Source organism: Phoca vitulina, unplaced genomic scaffold, assembly GCF_004348235.1.
Source record: "Phoca vitulina isolate PV1807 unplaced genomic scaffold, GSC_HSeal_1.0 scaffold21, whole genome shotgun sequence".
Classification (NCBI taxonomy): domain Eukaryota; kingdom Metazoa; phylum Chordata; class Mammalia; order Carnivora; family Phocidae; genus Phoca; species Phoca vitulina.
This window is the reverse complement of record NW_022589724.1, coordinates 31,796,281-31,816,430: the sequence shown is the minus strand read 5'-3', so window position 1 is coordinate 31,816,430 and position 20,150 is coordinate 31,796,281. Positions and strand designations below refer to the sequence as shown.

Here is a 20,150-nt window from a genome sequence, read left to right as displayed (position 1 = left end):
ATCAGATGATTGACGTTCACATGTAAGTCCTTGGTCCTGACGTAGAGTGCCAGGAGCCTGAAGGGTTGGTGTTTTAAGATGGATGACACTCGAGCAAGTGAGTCCTCCCTTGACATTTCTCTCGCGTCCATACACACGTGTGCATGTGTCGTAGAGATGGATGTGTGCGCGCGCAGGTGGCCCCTCTAACCGTGGGGCCTTCCGCCCTGTGTCCTCCGTGCGCCGCTCCCAGAGCCGTCTCTGGTCAGGTGTTTAGGCCCCAAGCCTGCTCTTCGATGAGGTGGAGGTGAGGAGAATCATTAGTTCACTCCTGGGCTGTACTTCTGCTCCTTGTGACTGTGGTTGTCCTCTGCAGGGGAAAGTACTGACCTGAATGAACTTTCCTTTTGGAAGGAACTTGGGTTAAGATTAACTTGGGTCACCTTTGATGATGGGTGCTGACTTGTGTGGATGGGCCTTGACTTCGCACGTCTTTCCGTCAAGAGTGTGTCACGCGCGGAAGGGACCCGGGGCATTGCTGCTCGCATCCGTCCGCACCGGCCGAGAGCAGGACGTACCCAGGGTGGCATCTTCGGTCAGCAGCTCCGGGCGCCTGGCTGCAGTCTCCTTGATGGCGCCCCTGGGTCCGGTGTCGCCAGTGGACCCGTGCTGGGGGTTCTGTCTTCAGTTGCACGTGAAGGCCCGAGCCGTGGATGTGGCCTGAGATCTCGGGGAGGCACTTGGCCTGAAAAGCGTCTCAGTGTCCCTGTCCTGCTGTCTGCTTCTCTCCGTCCTGGGAAAATCCTTGTGCTCATTTGTCTGACAGTGAGCAGAGAGGGATGATCCCCGCTCTCTGCCTCACGTGGTCCTCATGCTTTAGAAAGAGCAAGTTCTGAATTATCTCCTAAATAACAAGGGAAGTATCTCGCCAAAGCCACTTATAATGAGTATAGAGCGATGAGTGACGAGTAATGAGTAATAGAGCAAAGAAATGTAGTAAAAACCACAGTAAAAAAAATCTCCATGTACAGGCATGCAATTTGTGAAAAGTTTGTTTCAGAGAAAATTTCTTGGCAATGAAAACATTGGGTTGCTTCTGCTGCGGAGAAGCAGCAACAGTGTTAAGACTGTTTCCCATGACAGCCAAGGCCAGGCGCGTGTCCTACAAAGGCCAGAGGCTAATGGACGTGGCGTCTGCCGATTGGTCGTCTTGACGGGACGCAGCTGGCCTGCCTGGCGCTCTGGGTGCCTCGGCCTGGGCGGGAGCCAAGGTCCTGACCTCGGCCCGGCTGTCCCGCGTTGGGGTTGCTGGAAGACGCTCCTGGCGGGTCCGCGCACGGGATCCCCGCCGATGGCACGGGCGGTGGCGGTCTCGGGAGGACGTTGCTGCCTCCGCAGACCCAGGTGGAGACAATCCCACGGTACCACGCACGAGACGGTCTCGTGCCATTTGGCTCTCGTTCTAGAACGAAAGGCACAGAAGGGTCCCTCGCTGTCTCACACCGTCACCAAGAGGAAGTCACGTGGACCCTCGTGGTGCTGCTTCCCCCGTGGGTTAAGTGGCATGTGGGGCCCCGGGCCGTGACGGGGGGTGTCCGAGGGGCCTCGTTTGTAAGCCATTACTTTTAGTTGAGCTGATGAAACTGTCTTCAGTTTTGCAAGAGGCAGAATTTACTTTTTGCCTTTTTATTCCAGATGGTAAGTTTTTGTTGGTTTCATTACAAAACAATCCTTGTTCTTTTTTTAAACTGAAGCAGAACATACCTATAGAAAAATAAATGAATCACAAGTGTACGGCACAATACATTTTCACAAAGTGCTTTTTAAAATTCTTAAATGAACAGTTCCTACTATTTGTCAGCCAAGTTCTCCCTAGGATAGTTTGCTCCTCTGTTCTGCTTACCCGCCGGGATCTTGTCCACTTGGGTAGGCGTCCAGCTGACCAGCTTCGTACCCGCTTCTGCCCCGTTGGGGTGATGCGAAGGCAAAGCGCGGTCAGAGACCATTGGCGGGGTTGAAAGTCACCGCTGTTCCATATTTTGTGCATGTATTTATTCAAATCAGACTCTGGCGCAGCCGGCAGATACCCCCGAGTTTAACGGGCGGTCAGCTCCTGGTCCAGGAGTGCGCGTTGCCTGGGCGCACGCGGACCCGGGGAGGGTGGGCCAGCGCGGACTAAAGCAGACTGACCGGGGCCGGGTTGGGGCCTTATGCACGTCCTTCCGTTGGGGTCACACCGGCTGTTCCTCTGCTGGGTGTGAAGTGCAGTGTCCGGAGAGCCGAGGGTCGGACCAGGGCAGTGAAGAGCCGGGGGAGGGGGCCTGGGGCCGGCACAGGCTCCTGGAGGGACCGCAGAGGACACCTTCCGCTCGCTGTTCGCACTCAGGCTGGGCGGTCGGCACCAGATGGGCATCAGTAAAACTGGGTTAAACTTCCCATTGGGTTGAGGTCCGGGGACACGGAGGCCTTGCTCCTGCACCTGGACTGCAGCGTTGCGAGGAAGGTTGTGTGAGGAATCCCGTGCGACCCTGGGAGCGCGGGGGACTGGGGAGGCACGGGGCCGCGACGCCACACCGAACTCTGTGGGGACCGGAGCGCGGTAGCGTGGACGGCCCGTGCAGCCGGGACAGCTCAGAGCCACCGCCTTGTTCAGACGTGGACCGGGGATCCCACGGGGAGGGGAGGGGAGGGTGTGTGCTTGGTGGGGGCCCTTCTTGCCTGGAGTCTCCCTTACAGGATGGTCACGGCGTTTTCAGGGTGGGAGTAGGTAGCCACAGAGTCCGTGGCCTCCAGAGCCCGCCTGGTGCTGCCCAGCGCTCCAAGCGCCCAGAGCAGTGTCCAGAAGGGCTTTGTGCAGGCCCGGGGTGGGAAGGCCTCAAGTGACCTCAAGTGGTGAAAAAGTGGTGGCACCCTCGAGGGGCTGGGCCCGCTCTGGTCGCCTGCCTCTGACTGACCCCTGCGGGCTTGCGAGGAGGCCCGTGGAGGGCTGGGCGCTGGGTCAGGCACGCGCAGCCGGTGCCCGGCCGCCTTAGTCCTGGCGATCGGCATCCTCAGGCGGACCAGAGGTGGGAGGGAGAGAGGGGGGCGGTGTTCCGGTGTAAGCGGCCACGCTCGGGCGACGTCACACAGCTTTCTGGGAAGACGGCAGCCTCACGCCCACTTTGTCGCGCGGCGCACTCCCCGCCAGCCACTTCAGAGACGCCCGGGGTCTGGGTGCTCTGCGTCCTGCATCTGGAGATGGAGAGCTGGAGGTGGTGGTGGTTTAAGATAAATTTGCATCTTCAGTCTGAGCGCTTAACAAGTAATCGTTTACTGCGGTCCTGCCTTTTCTGCCTTCAGATAAACCTGCTAAGGCAGCCCTTGTTCGGAAGCCCCGTTAGAGGCAGCACTTCTGTCGCTCAGGACGAGGGCACAGGACGAGGGCACGAGGGCGGGGAGCCGGGAGGGCGGGCTGCTCACATTGTGGGCGGCTCTTGCAGGACCCCCAGGCCTGCGCCCCCCGAGCGACTCTTGTAGCCTGGACTGGGAGTGGATTCGTTGACCAAAACAATCCCGGCTTTCCAGACAATTACATTTGATTTCTGTTTACTTAAAAACTAACAGTTCCGTGGAAAGTATGAGATGTGTGGATAGCTCACACTGTCCCGGGCACCTGTGGGCGTGGACTCCCCCCTCGGGGCCGCACGGCCGGTTCGCCCTGCCGTCCACACGGCTCGCCCTGTCCTCACGGAGCTGCGGAGACAGTTTCCAGATGCACCGTGACTTGGAGTCTCCAGGAAAGAATGCTGCCGGTAAGACCACGCCAGCCCGCTGATCCTGAGACAGCTGTGATTTGAGAGATGCTCAGATGCAGGGGGAGAAGCGGTGAGTACATCCCAGACCCACGAAGCGGGCAGACCGCGCAGGGAGGAGACGAGCCTGGGAGCCCTGGCGTCTCAGGGCAGGTCAAGGGGAGGACGTCGCCGCGTTCCTGGCCCCGGTGCTCCTGCCAGTGCTAAAGCCTGAGTGCAGCTCAGGGGCTCACGGGGACCCTGGGAATCGGGCTTCGGGGCGCATGGGCCGCCCTGACGGTTTCACCAGTGAGACTCGCGGGGGAGCCCTCATTCCAGGGGCGTCCGGGTCACACGTGCCTCCTCTCCTGGGAGCCTCCTGCTCGTTCTCCATGCCCGCGTTTAAGTGGATTGCTTTCACTGCTTGGTACTTTTTTCTTACTGATCTCATAGAAATTTAAAAACTAAACAGGAATCTTAGATGACGCAAGCTGCACATATGGCAAATCGTGGCTTTTTGACGGCAATGCTGGCGTTTGGGACACAAGCTCATCTCGGGCTCTTACCGCGTGTTGCCCTGATCACGATGGAGGAGAGCACGTTTCCGCGTCTCTGTTGGTCATTTTGAGTTTCCTCTTTTGTAAGATGTCTGTTCAAGTGTTTTGCCTTTTTCTGTTGGGTTGTCTTTTTTCTTGTTAATTCACAGCAGATAAGTTTTTGAAAGATAATACAGAAAAGATAATATAAATGGCCCATTCTGTGATTTTCCACCGTTTTGTTGGTGTCGTGATAAACACGTTTTTCAGGTTTATTTGGCCCAGTTACCCTTGTTCTTACTAGAGCTGCCGTGAGTTTATGGCGGTGTTTTTGAAATGAGCTTCACGTGCACAGCTGGTATTCTGGGCTGTGTTCGGGCCCTCGAGCACGAGAGCTGGCTTTCGCTGCCGTGCGTGAGGTGGGAGCCCTGTAGCATTTGTCTGCGGAGGCCTGATGACCAGACCCTTTGGAGCGCAGCCCCTTCCCCAGCGTCCCACCTGTGCTGCCACGGGGCTCCTGTGGCGCTCTCAGGCCTGCTGGCACACGTGGGAGGCAGAGAGACCACCCCACAGGCGCCCACAGCCTCGTCTCCAGAACCTGTGTGTGACTATGCTTGGTTGATGGTGAACGGGGTAAGGCCGCGGAAGGAACTGGGCTTGCTTCTCAGCTGACCTTGAGATGGGAGGTGACCCTGCTTGTCCGTGGAGCCCAGGGGGGCACAGGGACCCTCAGAAGTGCAAGAGGGAGGCAGCTGAGGGTCAGAGGAGGAGCTGTGGCAACAGAAGTGGGGCACAGGGAGGGGCCACGCGGCTGGCTTTGTCCGTGGACGAAGGGACCAGGAGCCCGGGAACGTGGGTGGCCTCCAGGATCCGGAAAAGGCAAGACACAGGTCCTCCCTGAGGGCCTCCAGAAAGGAGTGAAGCCCGCTGACCCCTTCTTCTTACCCAGTGAGGCCGGGGTTGCATTTCTGAGCTCCCCGAACTGGTGAGAGCATCCATTCGTGGTGGTGGAAGCTGCTACGCCTTGGCAGCTCCTCGCCGCGGTCGGAACCAAGCCGGCTGCCCGTGTCTGCGGCACGTCGCGTGGGTCTTGCTCCCTGTGGTCTGCTCATGGGCCGTGGTATTTATGAAGTCAGCTGCTCCCGTCAAGAATGTCTTGAATCCTTTTGCATGTCACTGTCTACATGCTCCCACAACCATCCTCAGAAATTTGCAGCCTTAAACGTCTTTGTTAAAAATTAAGAAAGATTGAAAAAAAACCTGGAAGGAAGAAGAAATTCAGCGTGTGAAAAGCAGACACCGATGAGAGAAGCAGACACAGAAGAACCGGTCGGTGAGACCAGCCCGGCTGCGCCCCGGACCCCGACCGGAGGAAGCACGGGGGTACAAACCGCATCCGCTTCTTACCGATGGGCGGGCGTACGGAAGCCGAGCTCAAGTAGCACAGTGGATCCCGCAGTGTTTTGGAAGACGAGGACATCACAGGAACGGAAATGTCTTGGCGTAATCCACACTAACAGCGTAAAAGAGAAAAACTGTGTGTGAAAACAGTTGCCAACACTCAAGATGTACTCGTCAATTTTGCAGTTAGAACTGCTGTAATTGACTACACCTGCCAGAGACTTCCAGCAAACTCCACATTTGACAGTGGGACACAGGAGGGGTCCCCGTGCAGGTCAGGATGGAGGCCAGGTTGCCTTTGGTCACCGTAACTAGGCAAGGCGTTCCTGGACGTCCGAGCCATCGTAATAAGAAAAATGAGGTACGACGTGTAAAAGTAAACAAAGGAAACCTCGTTGAAAGCGGGGTCTCCCCTTGCGTTGTGACGGGAAGAGCCTGTTGGGTTCCACATCCCCAGCAGAAGGAAGGGGGCCTGCGGACACTCGGTGAAGCAGCCCCTCCCGGCCACCGCCGCCGGACGGGCCTGTGGCTCACCCTACACGCTTGTCCTGGGTTGTAAGTCTCTGCTATTCCCAAATAAACTCATTTTGCTGCTAAAATAGCTGGATTTTTTGTTTATTTAAGGTCAACAAAAGGTAGGAAAAGAAAAACCCAAGTGGTTATTATTTGCAGAAATGTGGAAGTCCTCTTAGAAAAGCAAAAATGAACAGATGACCAGTATTTAAGTCCAGAGAGGTGGCCGGTAACAATCCAGCATGTGAACCAGCGTTTCTGGACCCACTCGTAACCAGCTGCGTCAGGAAATGCATTGTGCAAAGGGGTCATGGAGCAGGAAGACTAGGACGTCCCTGGGAAGAAGCCCAGTACGAAGTGCGCAGGACTCTGCGGTCACTTAGGACGTATTTGGAAGCAGGGCGGTGGCCAGGGCTCAGCTGGGGAGATTCCGCCACCCAAGTGGGTCTACAAATGGAATGCCGCCCCAAGCAAAAGTCCCCAGAGACCTAGTGTGCGGTTTGATCAACTGACTCTGGGTTTGGATTTGGGGACCAGGGACAAGACAGCCCTAAATTTGGTGCCTGCTGTCGTCCTGTCTTCCAGGTTTGGAGAGGGGCTTTGGGGCCCCTGGCGCCTCTTGTCCATCTCAGCTCCCTTTGCTGGGGCCCCAAGGGCTCAGCACCAGCTCTCAGAGGAGGTGCTGGGGGAAGGGGTTCCCCTTGGAAGACCCCTGAGCCCACATGCACAGCAGGACAGCTGGGCTCCAGCCAGTGGGGCCGCCTCAGAGCTCAGAGTGGGTGATGAGCACCCCGGGACCCCTCCTGTCCTGAAGGGCCAGGACCCCGAGATGGGACGGAAGAGGGCTGTGGCAGATGCCCAGAGCGAGTCTGGAGCCCGCAGCGTCTCGGGACACGGGACAGCGCAACAAGGTGGCCTGGTGAACAGTCCTCCCGGCAACCCAGAGGGACCCTGGAGGCATGGCGCCGGCGGCCGTGAGGAGCCTGCCTGGGAGCCAGGCACACCGAAGACCTCCGGGGAACCCTGTCTGAGGAGCCCCTCGTCCACTTCTGGGGCCCGGAGACCCCAGGCTCTGGGCCAGGCCCGGGTGGTCCGGCCAGACCTGACAGGGTCATTCGTCACCAGCTCAGTGCTCTGCACCAGGGCAAGGCGGAAGGTGCCAGCGATGCTGTGGGCTCACGTGGCAGACACGTGGCAGGGCCCACGACCTAGCTCCGTTGGTGGACAGAGTCTTGGGCCAGAGACCCCACTCTGGGGTGTCCCCAAGCTCCTGTTGACCTCACTGGGCTGCCCCTGGGGGCCTGGAACGGCGGAGGTCCTCCCCCCAGCCCCAGGCAGGCGGGCCGAGGTCCTGGACTTGGAGCGGCCCACGCGCCACCCCGGACCGCAGACCTGCGTGTGCGTCCAGCCTGCCCTGCTGTCGGGTCCCACCTGGCGCGCAGCAGCCTTCTTCGCGGACCCGCAGCCCTGCCCGGCCCGTCTGCTGTAAGACCCCCCCCCCTGCAGCTTCCAGAATGCTGAGTCCAGCTTGAGCCCCCAGGGAGACCACTGGGGTGTGCACCGGGGTGAAGACGAGGCCGCCTGCCTCGGCGGTTCTGTGGAGCCTGGGGAAGGTTCGTGAGCTCCTCCCGCGGACACAGCTCGCGGCTCTTGATAATTTGGGGGCTCCTTTTGCCACGCGTGGAGGGTGAGCTCACCCCCTAGCTCCTTGCCGTTCTGCTCGCGGCCTTGTCTTTGGTTTTGTGATCCTGCTTTCTGCCTTCTGTGGTTTTCGTGGGTTTTACACGGTGCCGCATCCTTTTGTCTCTCAGCACATCACTTGGACTCTGGGAGACGGTTTGGGGGTTGCTCTGGAGTTTGCGGTGTCTGTCGCCTCTGCCACCACTTGTGGGCACAGCTCGCCGCTTTGCAGGGCGTGTCCCCCCCGCGCCCCCAGGATGGCGCCTTCCCCTCGCCCGCCCGGCACCTCGTGGGGCTCCCGTCTGAGCAGTGTCCTGTCAGATTAGGAACCAGAAGTTTCTCCTTGTGTTTGAAACACGGAGAAGCTTCTCGCCCGTCCCGGGGGTGACCCCTCCTGGCGTTCATGCCACCAGCCCCGTTGTCCTCACGCAGCCCTGCCACCCCGTCCTGGTAACCGCGAACTCGGGGCTCACGGCCTGCACCCCGCCTGGTCCCAGGGGTGGGGAGCGTTCTCTGCCCCTCCGCTCCCTCAGGCCCCTGCTGCTGGGTGATGGTGTGGGAGGGAATGCTCACTGGCAGGACCCTGTGCAGGGCCCTGGGGCCCCCACCTGCTCAGCACCCCGTCCTCAGTGGCCCCGGCCCCAGCGGCCACACCAAGGGCCTGCAAGTTCACTGAGGGCAGGAGGCCCGGGCAGGCTGGGCGTGGGGGGGGGTGAGCTGGTTGTGTGGCCGGGCCACACCCTCCCTCAGGGCAGGCTCCTCTGCCACCTGCCGCCGTCTAGACACTGTGTTGACCCTTCCCCTTCACCCAGCTTCTTGGGGTACACTCTGAACAAGAGCCCCCCCCCGAAACGAACATGGACGCCTCTGTGCTGGTGCACACCCCCCAGGGCAGCCCTGCTCTCCTGCCCCCCCACACCTGCTGGTCTCAGGAGCCCAGCACACAAGTGCATCCTCATGTTTGCAGAAAACATCCATTTAATAGAAGGTTCCAGCATTGACCGTGCAACACCTGTCACAGTCACGAAGCCCGACGGCGTGTCATGCGCGACCACGCCGAGTCCTTCCCTGGCAGAGAGGACCTGGGCCAGCAGCCCAGGGTGCGTTGTGCTTCAGGTTGGGGCCAACGGGCGTCCAGCGGCCCGTGGAAACGGCCCAGCCCGCCCGACGCCCGCAGATGTAAACACGGAGGGGTTCTTGGCCGCAGTCCTCGCAGGAACCCTCGTGTGTCGGGCCCCTCGGGGCGTCTCGAGGCAGCCCGCCTCCCTCCACGCCCGCCGAGCAGGCCCAGCCTCAGGGTGAGGGGGCCCCAGGCCAAGCTGCTGTGTTCACGGCTCCCCTCCCCCGCCCGCACAGTGTGGAGCGCTTGCCGGCGGGGAGCCCCTCGGGGCCCGACTCTGGGCCAGACCCTCACAGTCGTGTGGCCAAGCCCAGCCCCGTGAGCGGGCCGTCCGTCCGTGGCCGTGGAAACGCGGCTTGCCCGTGAGCTGCGTGTCTGAGTGTGCCCGGCTGCTGGGGGCAGGGCTCAGCTCCCTCCCGTCCCCATGCACCCAGCCTCCCCTGCAGCGCAGCCGTGTGCCCCCGCGGCCCTCCCTCCGCTCAGCCGGGCCCCATCACGAGTTATGGTACGTTGTGTGGGGACGCGGACTGTACAAGTTTGTAAAAACAGGTTAAAAAGGCCTCCCCGCCGGCGTCTCCTGGGGCCCGGGGGCACGCTCCCCCCTCGTCAGCCCGGGTGAGGGCTCCGTCCGGGGCGGGGGGGTGGGCAGCGTTGCAGCCAGGGCCCAGCTGGCCTGGCGGGGTCCCTGCGCTCCATGCAGTGCGATGCATGCCGACGTGGGGATGGGGCCCGCGGCCCCGGCGGCCGGGCTCCTCGTGGGGCTCAGAGCTGCGTCTCGTCGCGAGTCTCCGGGTTGCAGGAAGCCAGCCGGGGGCTGCAGCTGCCCTTCCGGCTCTGCGTGCCAGTCGCCACGTGGGCCAGGGGGTCGGAGCGGATGAGGTACCTGCGGGGGAGGCGCGGAGCCCTGGGCGCTGCCCTCCGCCCGCTGGGTGCGCAGCGTGGGGGCGCGGCGGGCGCTCGCGGGGACGCGGGACTTACACGATGTCGTTGGGCTCCAGCCTCGTGTCGGGCGGGGGGTTGATGAGGACGTAGGAGAGCGTGTTCTGGTGGTCGTTCATCTCGTCTGCAAAGGAGGCGGGCCCCGTGGTGGTCACGGCTCAGCCCCCGCCACCCTCTCCGCTCTGCCACGCCCGACGAGCCCCGGGATCCTCCCAGCCTCTCCAGGCGCCCAGTCTGCACCCCGCGGGGCTGGCCCTGCCTCACGGGGTTACCTGCCGCGGGCCCGGCACGGGCAGGGCTCGGCCACCGCACCCTGGGCAGCCAGCCTCTCCAACGTGGTGGCCTCGAGCACACCTGCCGCTTGCACAAACCCGCGTGTGCGCGCACGCTTCACACACGTCTGACCCAGCCCCCCCGCGTGCCCCTCCCCCTCCAGGCTGACCACCCTCACCCCTCGTTCACCTCTCTGCTTTGCACATATGTCCTGTTTCTCAAAACCTGGTCCGCGGGGTCAGCCCACAGGGCCCCCCGCCCCCTTCCCAGAGGAGGGGCCCCTTCGGAGCCCACAGGGACCGCCCGGTCTCTGGCGCACGGGTGGCGGTGGGGAGAGTGGGTTCTCGGGAGAAGCACTGGTCCCATCACAGATGCCCCCCGGCCACACACACGGCTGGCAGCGGCCCTGTGTTCACTGGCAGAGCCACGAGTGGCTCGTGACCTCAGTTTACCCATGTGGCAATGTGTAAAGGCACCTCCTGACCCGAGGCAGCCATCAAGGGGATGGCGCTCCAGAGGGGTCTGGCCCTGGTGGCCTGTGCCCCCAGCTCTTGTCCTTTCCTCCCTGCACCGTTCGCTCTTGGCAGGACCGTACCGGCCAGGCCCCCAAGAAGGGGATTCTCTGCACAGCGGGGAAGCAGCCAGTTGGCCAGCGAGGCTGGGGGCCGAGCAGTTCGGAGCTGAATCTGCCCCCTGCAGCAACGGGCCGGGCACAGCAGCCTCCTGGGAGGCAGGCGGGGGCACGGGCTGGGCCCTGGGGGGTGGGTCCCGCAGACACGCGCAGACTCTCGGGCCGTCCCTTGGCACCAGCCTCTGCGTCCACTCCAGGAACAGCTTCCTGGTGACCCTGGCTCTTTGCTCTCTTCCCACAGCCCGCGTTGGGGCCCTTTGGTGGAAGCTGCCAGCCACCGAGCGGGGGGCTCAGTCGGTGGCCGTGCAGGGAGGCACAGCTCCCGGCCCCGGGCCCCGCGTGCGTCTGCGGGGTGGGCCTCGTGGCGCATACAGGGGTGCCGCAGGTGGAGAGGGGGGTGGGTCTCGCGGACCCCCAACCGCGGGTATCAGCGGAGCGCCATGCTGAGAGGGGCACAGGCCGGGTTGGGGCACAGAAAGTGGGGGCTGGTGTTGGGGCCAGAGCCAGCAGCTGGTTCCCCCCAGGGCACACGGGCCATCCCTCCGTGGGCAGCCAGAGCTGGGTGCCCATCCTCACGTGCTGGCACCTGCTCCTGGGGCCCTCCCCACCCAGCCTGGGCCCGTGTCTCCCCCTGAGCTGGACGACCAGGGTGGTCCTGAAACCAGCAGAGCTTGGGACCGGACTGAGCCAGGCCTGGCTTTGTGCGTCTGGGGGTGGTGGGCTGCGAGGTGTGGGGGCCCAGCTGGAGCGCCAGGGGCTGAGAGGGGCTTGGTCTCGAGCCACTACCCTGATTTCCCCAGGACAGGTCAGCTTCACTGTGACCACCGTGCGCAGGTGGGGGCAGGGGGCTGATGATGGCTCTCCTGGCAGATGACCAAAGGAGGTGTCACCTTACCTGCCCCCCATCCCCGCACCCCTACTATCCCAGACCTTCCAGCGACCCTGTAGACCAGATGCTTCCACTCCCCTACCCACCCCATGCCCCGGGGTCTGCACTCACTGCCCCCCAGCTCGGCACTTAGCCAAGCCTCAGCCACCTCCCTCAAGGGTGGTGGCGAGCAGGGGTGAAGGTGGACAGTTGCGCTCTCAGTGGGCTGCCTGGCAGATGATACCCTCCCCGGGGGCCTGGCTAACGGGCTTCCCTCTCCTCTGGTTTTGCATCCGGCCCCAGGTGCTTCCCAACGTCCACATATAGGGGGGCCCTCAGCCTCAGCAGAAAGCAAGGGTGCGGCCGGGTGCAGGGAGGGGCAATGCGGCCACCCTGTTCCTGGAAGCTGCTGGACTTGGATCCGTCCTGGCCCTGTGGGTCTTCCATGAATGCCATCCTGACTTTCAGGTTAAGGAAAAGCCCAAGAACCCAGGAGCGGCTAATGCCTTGCCGCCACGGGCCCCGATGGGCCAGCCCCGCTCAGCGCCCCCGGGCTGTGAGCCACCGAGGTTTTCACTCCCGGGCCTGGGACTGCCCCAGACGGCTTCCAGCCCAGGAAAACCATCCCCTCTGGGGTCAGCCCTGGACAAAGGGGCTGCCCCAAGGCGCCTGGACATGCCAGCGTGGAGCTTTCTCTAGGGCCGTGAGAAGCTCCCAGGGAAGGAAGGGGTCCTGGCAGCAGGGACCATGGCCTGGACGCTACTCTGAATTCGGTTGGGGTCTCAGGGCAGATCTGGGGGCTGCGGGGCATCCTCTTGGAAGAAACCTGAGCCCCGGATGAGAAAGGGGAGTATGGACAGGCTTTGTCTCAGCCGGAGAGGGAGATCCCCCTCTTGAAGGTCCACCTGACTCGGGCAGCTCACAAAGGCCCAGGACAGAGCAGACCCCAATTCCCCAGCCGCCGGCCCAGGCCTCGCTGCACCCCCCCATGTGTGTGCGCGTGCGTGGGACCCAGGCTCGGAACCATCTGTCTGGATGCTTCCCCGGAGCTGGGTGGGCTCAGGGTCCCCGGCATCTCGGGCCAGCTGCAGGCTGACAGCCACGAGCACGGTCAGGGCAGACGCGGACAGCGGGGCTTACCCTGAGAGCACACGGGAGCAGAAGGACTGGGTGAGCCCCGAGCGCGGCGCAGTGACCGTCAGGGCGCCTTCCCGGGGTCAGTCCCGTCCTCCACACACAGAGGACGAGGGTGTCCAGGGCCCTGCATGGGGGTGATCTGGGAGCACGGGGGCCCTCTCCTGTCTACTCTCTGTCCGCCTGCCTGGCTGGGGCAGGCCCTAGGCGGCCCGGCGGCCACGGCTGGCATGCCCCCTCGTGTGGCAGCCGAAGTCCGCCGGAGCAGAATTACCTTGCAAATATCCCAGGTTTACCCGATTCATGACATCACTGGCTGTTAAATTTGCTACATCCTCTACGGAACACACAGGAAGAGGGACAGACAGAAACAGAGAGAGAGAGAGGTCAGCAAGCAGCGTGCGGCGGCCGGCACAGCGGTGGAGGGCGGGGGGCAGCCAGCCGCACATGGGGGGCCGTGCACTCGGGGACCGGCAGCGGCCGGCGCCAGCCACCGGAGAAGCAAGCCCGTCAGCGGCAACATGGGATCCTTCTCTGCCAAGCTCTGGGGAGGGCGGTGGGGGGGGTTGCAGAGGTCAAGGGGAACATGGGACAGGTGCCAGCTCTAGGGTCGGCGGGCCCGAATCCCTATCTGCTGCTCCTGGCCGTGGGGCCGGATGCACACTGCTTGGAGGGGCAGGGACGCGGAGGGGGACGGAGGTGAACCGTGCAGCTTCGGCATGGTGGGGGCGGCGCTGGCCCCCAGACTCTAGCCTCTGGTCCCACCTGGAGGTGGGCGCAGGAAGCAGGCTGGGGAGAGCCCGTGCCCGCGGTGGGACAGCCAAGCCCGACTCACAGGCAGAGTCCCCGAGACGTGACCCAATACCCGCCAGAGGCTCGACCCAGCGCGGTGTGGGTGCAGACGGGAGCGGCGGGGAGCCTGCGCTCCCCTCCAGCCCACGGCAGAAGCGGCACCTGCAGAGCGGGCGTGGGAAAGAGCGCCTCTCCTCCGGCTCCGCTCTTGGCCAAGGTCGTGAACTTCTCCCCCAAATAAGCTCCAGAGAGAAGGGGCTGCCAGGTCTGGGGGTGCGGCCACAAAGCAGCAGAAGCGGGTGACTGTCTCAGGAGCTGCTGTGCGGCCCGATGTGGCCACGGGCCCAGCTGCCCCCTGATGTGCCCCATACGCTCTGGCTGCTGGGAAGGCCGGGGGGGTGGCCGGGGGCTGCGGGGTCTCCCCGCCACATTCCCGTCCTCCACGAGAACACAGCGCACCCGCGCGTGCCTGATCCCAGAGGCGCTAATCCGTCCCCACGTGAGGACCGTGCCCTTGGGTTTGGGGGAGCCCTGCCTGGCCCGCCCCGCCCTACGGCCACGGCTCTCGCGAGTTCCGCATGCTGGGCTCAGTCAGCTCGATCTAGTCCCTTGTTTTACAGATGGGGAAACTGAGGCCCTAGAGCGGTGAGGGTGAGCCCTCCCTGCGGGCCTCAGGGCCAGTTCTGGGGGGTCCTGTGTCCTCGCACCAGAGGAGCTCCAGCGGGCCTCGTGGGGGCGGCGGGCAGAGCGGAGGCCCCAGGTGGCGGGGGCCCTGGGCACCGCGGCCGGCGCGTGTGTGTCCCAGTCCCGGTGGCGGGCGGCGCCGCCCGGGCCCTTACCGTAGCCGGTGGTGGGCAGCCCCAGGTGCTTCATGCGGTTCTTGACCAGCTCGGAGAGCTCCTGCCGCTCGGAGCGCCGGTACAAGCTGAGCCGCTGCTGACTGGCCCACTCGGCGGCCGCCGCCTTCCCCGCGGCCTTGGGGCCCTTGCGGCTCAGCTTCCGGGCCCACTGCATGCTCTTGCGCCGCAGCAGCGGGTGCTCGGCGGGGTCGCCGCCAACCGAGTGCCGGCCGTGGGTGCTGCCGCCGCCGCCCGCCCGCACGCCCCAGGGCCCCCTCGCTTCCTGCGTGTCCTGGCAGTCCTCCACGCTCACCGAGATCTGGGACTGGCCAGGGCGGGAGGGTGATGGGGAGGGGGGGCCCCAGCCTCCTGCTGGGGGACCCCAGGGCCCAGGGGCATGAGCGCCTTCCTCCTCCAGCCGGGGGGGGCGTGCCAGCCCCAAGCCTTCCTCCTGAGCCCCAAACCGCCTCCAGGCCTGTCCACGTTTGCTGGGTGGACGAGGGCAGTTCCCCCACCTCTCGGGGCCCTGTTTCCATGGCTCCCACCTGGGCCCTGCCTGTCCTGATTTTGCCACGGAGGGCCACCCCTCTGTGAGCCCCGATTTCCCCATCTTGGAGAACTGGATAGAGTGGGGACGGGGAGCGTGGTAGACGGGGAGTGCCAGTGGCTCAGTGGGCGCATGGGAACCCGGGGGCTCGTGGGGACTCCCACCTGGGCAGCACCCCTGAGAGGCTGGGGGCATGGGTCGGGCCAGACCAGCAGGGAGGAGGCCCCCCGCCACGAGGGGGGCCACAGCGGGACGTGCACAGAGCACAGGCGGCTGGATGAGCCTGCTTCCCCAGGGGCCCTCTTGGAGCTGCGCCACGGCTGACCCATCCTGGGGACGCACTCCCTGACCCTGCCATTGCCCGGGGCCCCGTGCCCCCCAGGCTTGGGGTGGGGGAGCGCAGGTAGGACTCTGCACCCGTCAGCACAGCTCGATGTGAGGCTCACGAGGCCACTCACCTGGGCTCTGAGGTCGTGGGGCTGCAAAGGAAACAGGGGCAGCCTGGGTGCCTGTGGGTGCCTCTGCCCCCGCCCCCAGCCCCAGACACTGCCTGGGCCCCTCGTGGGCTCGGGACCCGCGTGGCAGGCTGCCCAGTGTGGCTCCAGCTGGCGGCACAGGGCCCCTCGTCCTCGAGCCCCCCGGCCCCACTTGGGGGTCCCAGCCACCCAGCCACGTGTGGGGGCACATGAACCTGACCCGAGAAGGGCCTGACAGCAAAGGCCCGGATCCCAGACTGAAACACGGCAGCGGCACAAATTACGCAGGAAGCCTGCGGGCTCTCGTGCGCGAGCCCATCCTCAGGAGCCCCCCGGCCCGAACCTCAGAGGTCGAGAAGACGTGGCACTCGGTCCTGTAGATGCCGATGGGGATCTCAGCGCTGGAGGAACACAGCTTCTGGAAGAGCCGGCCGTACGTGCGGATCCACAGGTCCTCCTCCGTGACTTTCATCTAGAGCGAGCGGCGGCCCTGAGCCGGGGCCGGCCACACGCGCCCCACAACGCATCCCCGCCCGGCCGCCGCGTCACTCACGGCGCAGAGGTAGCCGGAGCCGGGCGTCGTGTCAAGGCCCAGCAGCAGCCTGGTGATGGAGATCATGTAGTCCTTCACGAAGGACTGGCCAGAGAGGGAGGCCGCAGTGAGGCGGGGGCGCCCCGGGCACAGGCCGGGTCCCCGCACACGCCCGCAGCCTCCTACTGGGAAGCCTTGTCCGGCCTGGGGATCGGAGACCCAGAGGCTGCCGGGAGCAGAGCCCAGGGCAGCGCCTTTCTGGGAGGAAAAGGACGGGGGACACTCGGGGTGGACCCAGGGAGGGACGCTCAGAACGGGGCTTGGTCGGCTGGAGGTGGAGAGGAGGCTGGGGCTCCCGCTGCCCTCGACCCCCTGCCCTCCTGACCTGCTGACCTGGTAGAGCAGCGTGTCCAACATGCTGATGCTGAAGACGCGGCCCGCGGCAAACGGCAGGCGGAACATGAAGGCCAGGTTGGAGCCGTTTTCCCGTTCCCTCTGCAGGAAAGGGGGACTCAGGCGGTGCTCGCACCACAGCGGCGCACGGCAGGGCAGGGTGTGCGTGCCCCAGCAGACGGCCGAGCTCGGGCCACAGCACCAGCTAGCGCCCCCCAGACGCACTCAGAGTGGGGATCTGGGGCCCCCCATCCCATGCTGGGCGTGGGACCTCCACGGTCCCATGGGGCCCCACGCTTGCTTTAATGCGCCGCTCTCGCCATCCCAAAATTCGAAATAATCTCAGTAATTTTATCCTTGAGCTTGTGTTTTTAAGTGAAGTCGGACGGGATGGTGGAGCGTGGGGACACACAGAAATCATGGAAAGGCGTGCGCTGTTCCTGCCTCCCTGTTCCCCCATGGCGCCCACGATGCTCCGTGAGCGCCGAGTTCCAGGGACTCGCCACGGGGGTTTCCTGTGGCTTCAGGAACACAGAGCCACCCTCGCCCAGCTCTGGACGTCGGGAGCCCAACGGCGTGGGATGAAGGCGCTGGGGGGCCGCGCTCCCGGCAGCTCTAGGGGACAGTCCTTTCCTGTTTCAATTCTAGAAGCTGACCGCGTCCCTCCACTCGTGGCCCTTCCCTCCTGCCCCACAGCCAGCACAGTGCACCTGCCGAACTCTGACCCTCCGCCTCCTGCCTGGCAGGTCCCCGGTGAGGACACTGGGCCCCCGCGGGACCCTCTCCGGTCCACAAGGTCCCTCGACTGCGCACCACACTCTGCCCAGGCCCTGGCGAGTCGGACTTAGACGTCTTCGGGGCCATTATCCTCAGCACCCAAGGTTCACTGCGACCGACAGCCAAGAAGCCCCCTTCTCATGGGACCAGACTTGCTTCAAGGGCAGAAGGCAGGCAAGGTATGCGGAAGACCCAGGGGCTGCCTGGAGGCCTTTCCTGCCCGAGGGCGGCAGGGCGTGGGCATGGGGCACGGAGCCGGGCGGCGGGCTCTGGTGGTGGTGCCCCGGCCGGTGAGGCGAGCCGTGTCTGGACGCAGCACACACCACGTGGCCTGCAGGCCCAAGTCCAGGAGCGCGTCTGTGCGCAGGACTCGGGGCGCATCACGCGGGTGTGCGGCGGGACCTGCAAGTCCGTGCAAAGGGCGCCTTCCTTCCCCTGAGCGGCTCCCGTGAAGCGAGGAGGAAGCGGGTCCTGGGAGGCTGCGGAGGGCCGGGGAGGCGCGGCGCTGCGGCATGTGTAACAGAACGTCCCCGGCATCTGGAACACGGGGCCCACGTTCTCAGGCTGCAGGAGGCCCTGCCGGTGTGGCTGGTGCGGGAGGGATGCGAGCGCTCTGACCGGAGGCCCAGCTCGTGCGCGCGGGCCGGCGAGGTCGGGACAGGCGTGGATGAGCCCCTCCTGCAGGCGGGGCAGGGGCCGGAGGCCGCACTGGACGGGCAGCCCTGCGGGGCAGAAGCAGCCGGAACGGGGTGGGGGGTCCGCACGGCGAGGCCCCACCTTCCCCGGCCATCCTGCGGCCGGGTCCTCTCTCTACACGGCTCTGTGACCAGCAGGTGCCAAGGCAACTTGGGTCGCCCTTTCAAAAACCGCCTTCTTCATCCAGTGCTCCTTGAAGTAGAAGACACGCACGCTTTCATAAAAATAAACTGCCATTAATTCTGTAAAGAAACGAGCCCAGCGGCTCCTGTGGGGGCCGTCGCCGTCGGGGCGCACCTGGGGGGCAGAGACCCACGGGGGCTCCAGGCCAAGCTTAGTCGGGACGTCATAAGACAAGGCCTCCGTGGCCTCCAGGCCCAGGACTCACGGGGGCTGGTGCGACGTCGGCTCCAACCATCTCTGAGGGGGGTGGCATCCCGCAGCTCTGCCAGCCCTTGTCTTTGCGGCCGGGACCCCCGCCCACGTCAGCCCGAGTCTCTGCGGCCCGGGGACCCCCCGCCCACGTCTGCCTTGTCTCCGCGGCCGGGGACCCCCGCCCACGTCAGCCCTTGTCTCTGCGGCCCGGGGACACCCGCCCATGTCAGCCCGAGTCTCTGCAGCCCGGGGCCCCCCGCCCACGTCTGCCTTGTCTCCGCGGCCGGGGACCCCCGCCCACGTCAGCCCTTGTCTCTGCGGCCCGGGGACACCCGCCCATGTCAGCCCTTGTCTCTGCGGCCCGGGGACCCCCCCATGTCAGCCCGAGTCTCTGCGGCCCGGGGACACCCGCCCATGTCAACCCAAGTCTCTGCAGCCCAGGGCCTCAGCCCACATCAGCCTGGAGGAGCCGGGGCTGCTTCTCACACATTCTTCCCTTCTGCCCGGGCCCAGACCACGGAACCACATGATGGGGTCCACCATCCTGAGCTGGGCAGGGGGTGCGCCTGCCACCACAGGGGTCAATGGGGGGCGTCAGCCGCAGAAGGAGGGGAGAGCGGGAGCGCAGGCTGACCGCCTCGAAGCCCACCTCCTAGAACAGGCGGTGTGGGAGGCCCCTGAGGGACTGTGTGGCTCGAGGGAAGCTGGCAGTGAGGGCCGGGACCAGCAGCCTGGAGCCGAACCCCGTGCCGGTCACCCCCGCCCCTGCTCGGGTCAGACCTGAATTCCCAGACCCCGAGAATCCTGCTCATATCCAGAGCAGCAGCCCCAGCATTTGGACCCAGAATCCGGTGCACTCCAATCATTCCAGAGATGGACGCTCAGCCCACAGGCTGCTGGGACGGGCTCAGAGTGGCCGGGAGGGCTGGCCCCGGGTGCCGGGCAGAGCACACTCCAGGGAGGGCCTGGATGGGATGGGTGCCTGAGGTCCCTCTGGCCGTTGCGCTGAGCAGGCGCCCCTCTGTCTTCTCTGAGGGCCTGGAGGCCACCTGCCCGGCTTCTACTTGTCTCTCTGGCAAGCGGAGCACCAGGGTCCCCACAGGCCTCTTGACCCAGCCCTGGGCGGGACGCACTTCCACCAGCGCTCAGGGTGAAGCTGCAGCTTGTCCCTTCTGACTGGGGCTGATGGGCCGGCCTGGCTTGGGTGGATGGCAGCTGTGCGGTCAGCCGCTGAGACCTCTGTTCCCCGAGGAGGCGGGCAGCCCAGGCCTGGGAGCTCGATGCTCACAGCGAGTGCTTTTGCTGCACCCAGCCTCCCGAGGGGGCCCAGGCCTCCTCTTCGGCAGCTCACCTGCTCCCTGGTCTTACCCTCACCCCAGCACACACCCTGCCCCTTGCTGTGGAGTGGTGCTGCCAGTGGCCTGGGCAGGGACGACCTCACCAGAGCCTGCGTCCTGGGTGGCCGGTCCCTGTGCCCCAGAGCTCCGCACCAACGCCAGCCGATGCCCTTCCTGGAGGCCCGGGGAGCCAACAGTGGATTCCCACCCTGCCTCCCCTCCACCGCGTGACCCCAGACAACTGCCTCCCCTCTCTGACCCCCGGTCCTTTGTGTGCACCTGCCAGGTGGTTGAGACCCATCATGTTTCAGGTTTGGGCACAGTGCCTGGGGCGCGGGAAATGGGGAGTCAGTGTCCCCCGCGCTGGTATTTACGGCCACGGCGGGCAGCCTCAACCCAGGCACGGCCAGGCCTGGACCGGCCACCAGGGGGACCAGTGCCCCTACAGGCTTGGGGACGACACAGGAACCTCACAGGGGAGTTGAGTCCCCAACTCTGACTCCCTCTGGCCAGAGGAGAGCAGGTGCCTCGGCCTCCCGTGG

At 64.7% G+C, this 20,150-nt stretch overlaps 1 protein-coding gene across 10 annotated transcripts in view; it reads right to left on the bottom strand.

Annotated features, from left to right (window-relative positions):
- Nucleotides 1-8,856: 8,856 nt before the first annotated feature.
- Nucleotides 8,857-20,150, bottom strand: part of KCNT1 (potassium sodium-activated channel subfamily T member 1) — a 65,333-nt gene continuing 54,039 nt past the window's right edge. For all 10 annotated transcript variants that reach the window (XM_032418570.1, XM_032418571.1, XM_032418573.1 and 7 more), the window contains 8 exons: nucleotides 16,424-16,525; nucleotides 16,052-16,135; nucleotides 15,842-15,970; nucleotides 15,481-15,501; nucleotides 14,476-14,800; nucleotides 13,119-13,181; nucleotides 9,978-10,062; nucleotides 8,857-9,882 (listed from right to left, as the gene is read on the bottom strand). In XM_032418570.1, coding sequence (XP_032274461.1) covers nucleotides 9,762-9,882; nucleotides 9,978-10,062; nucleotides 13,119-13,181; nucleotides 14,476-14,800; nucleotides 15,481-15,501; nucleotides 15,842-15,970; nucleotides 16,052-16,135; nucleotides 16,424-16,525 — 930 coding nt within the window. In that variant the 3' untranslated portion in view covers nucleotides 8,857-9,761. The remainder of the gene's footprint in view (nucleotides 9,883-9,977; nucleotides 10,063-13,118; nucleotides 13,182-14,475; nucleotides 14,801-15,480; nucleotides 15,502-15,841; nucleotides 15,971-16,051; nucleotides 16,136-16,423; nucleotides 16,526-20,150) is intronic.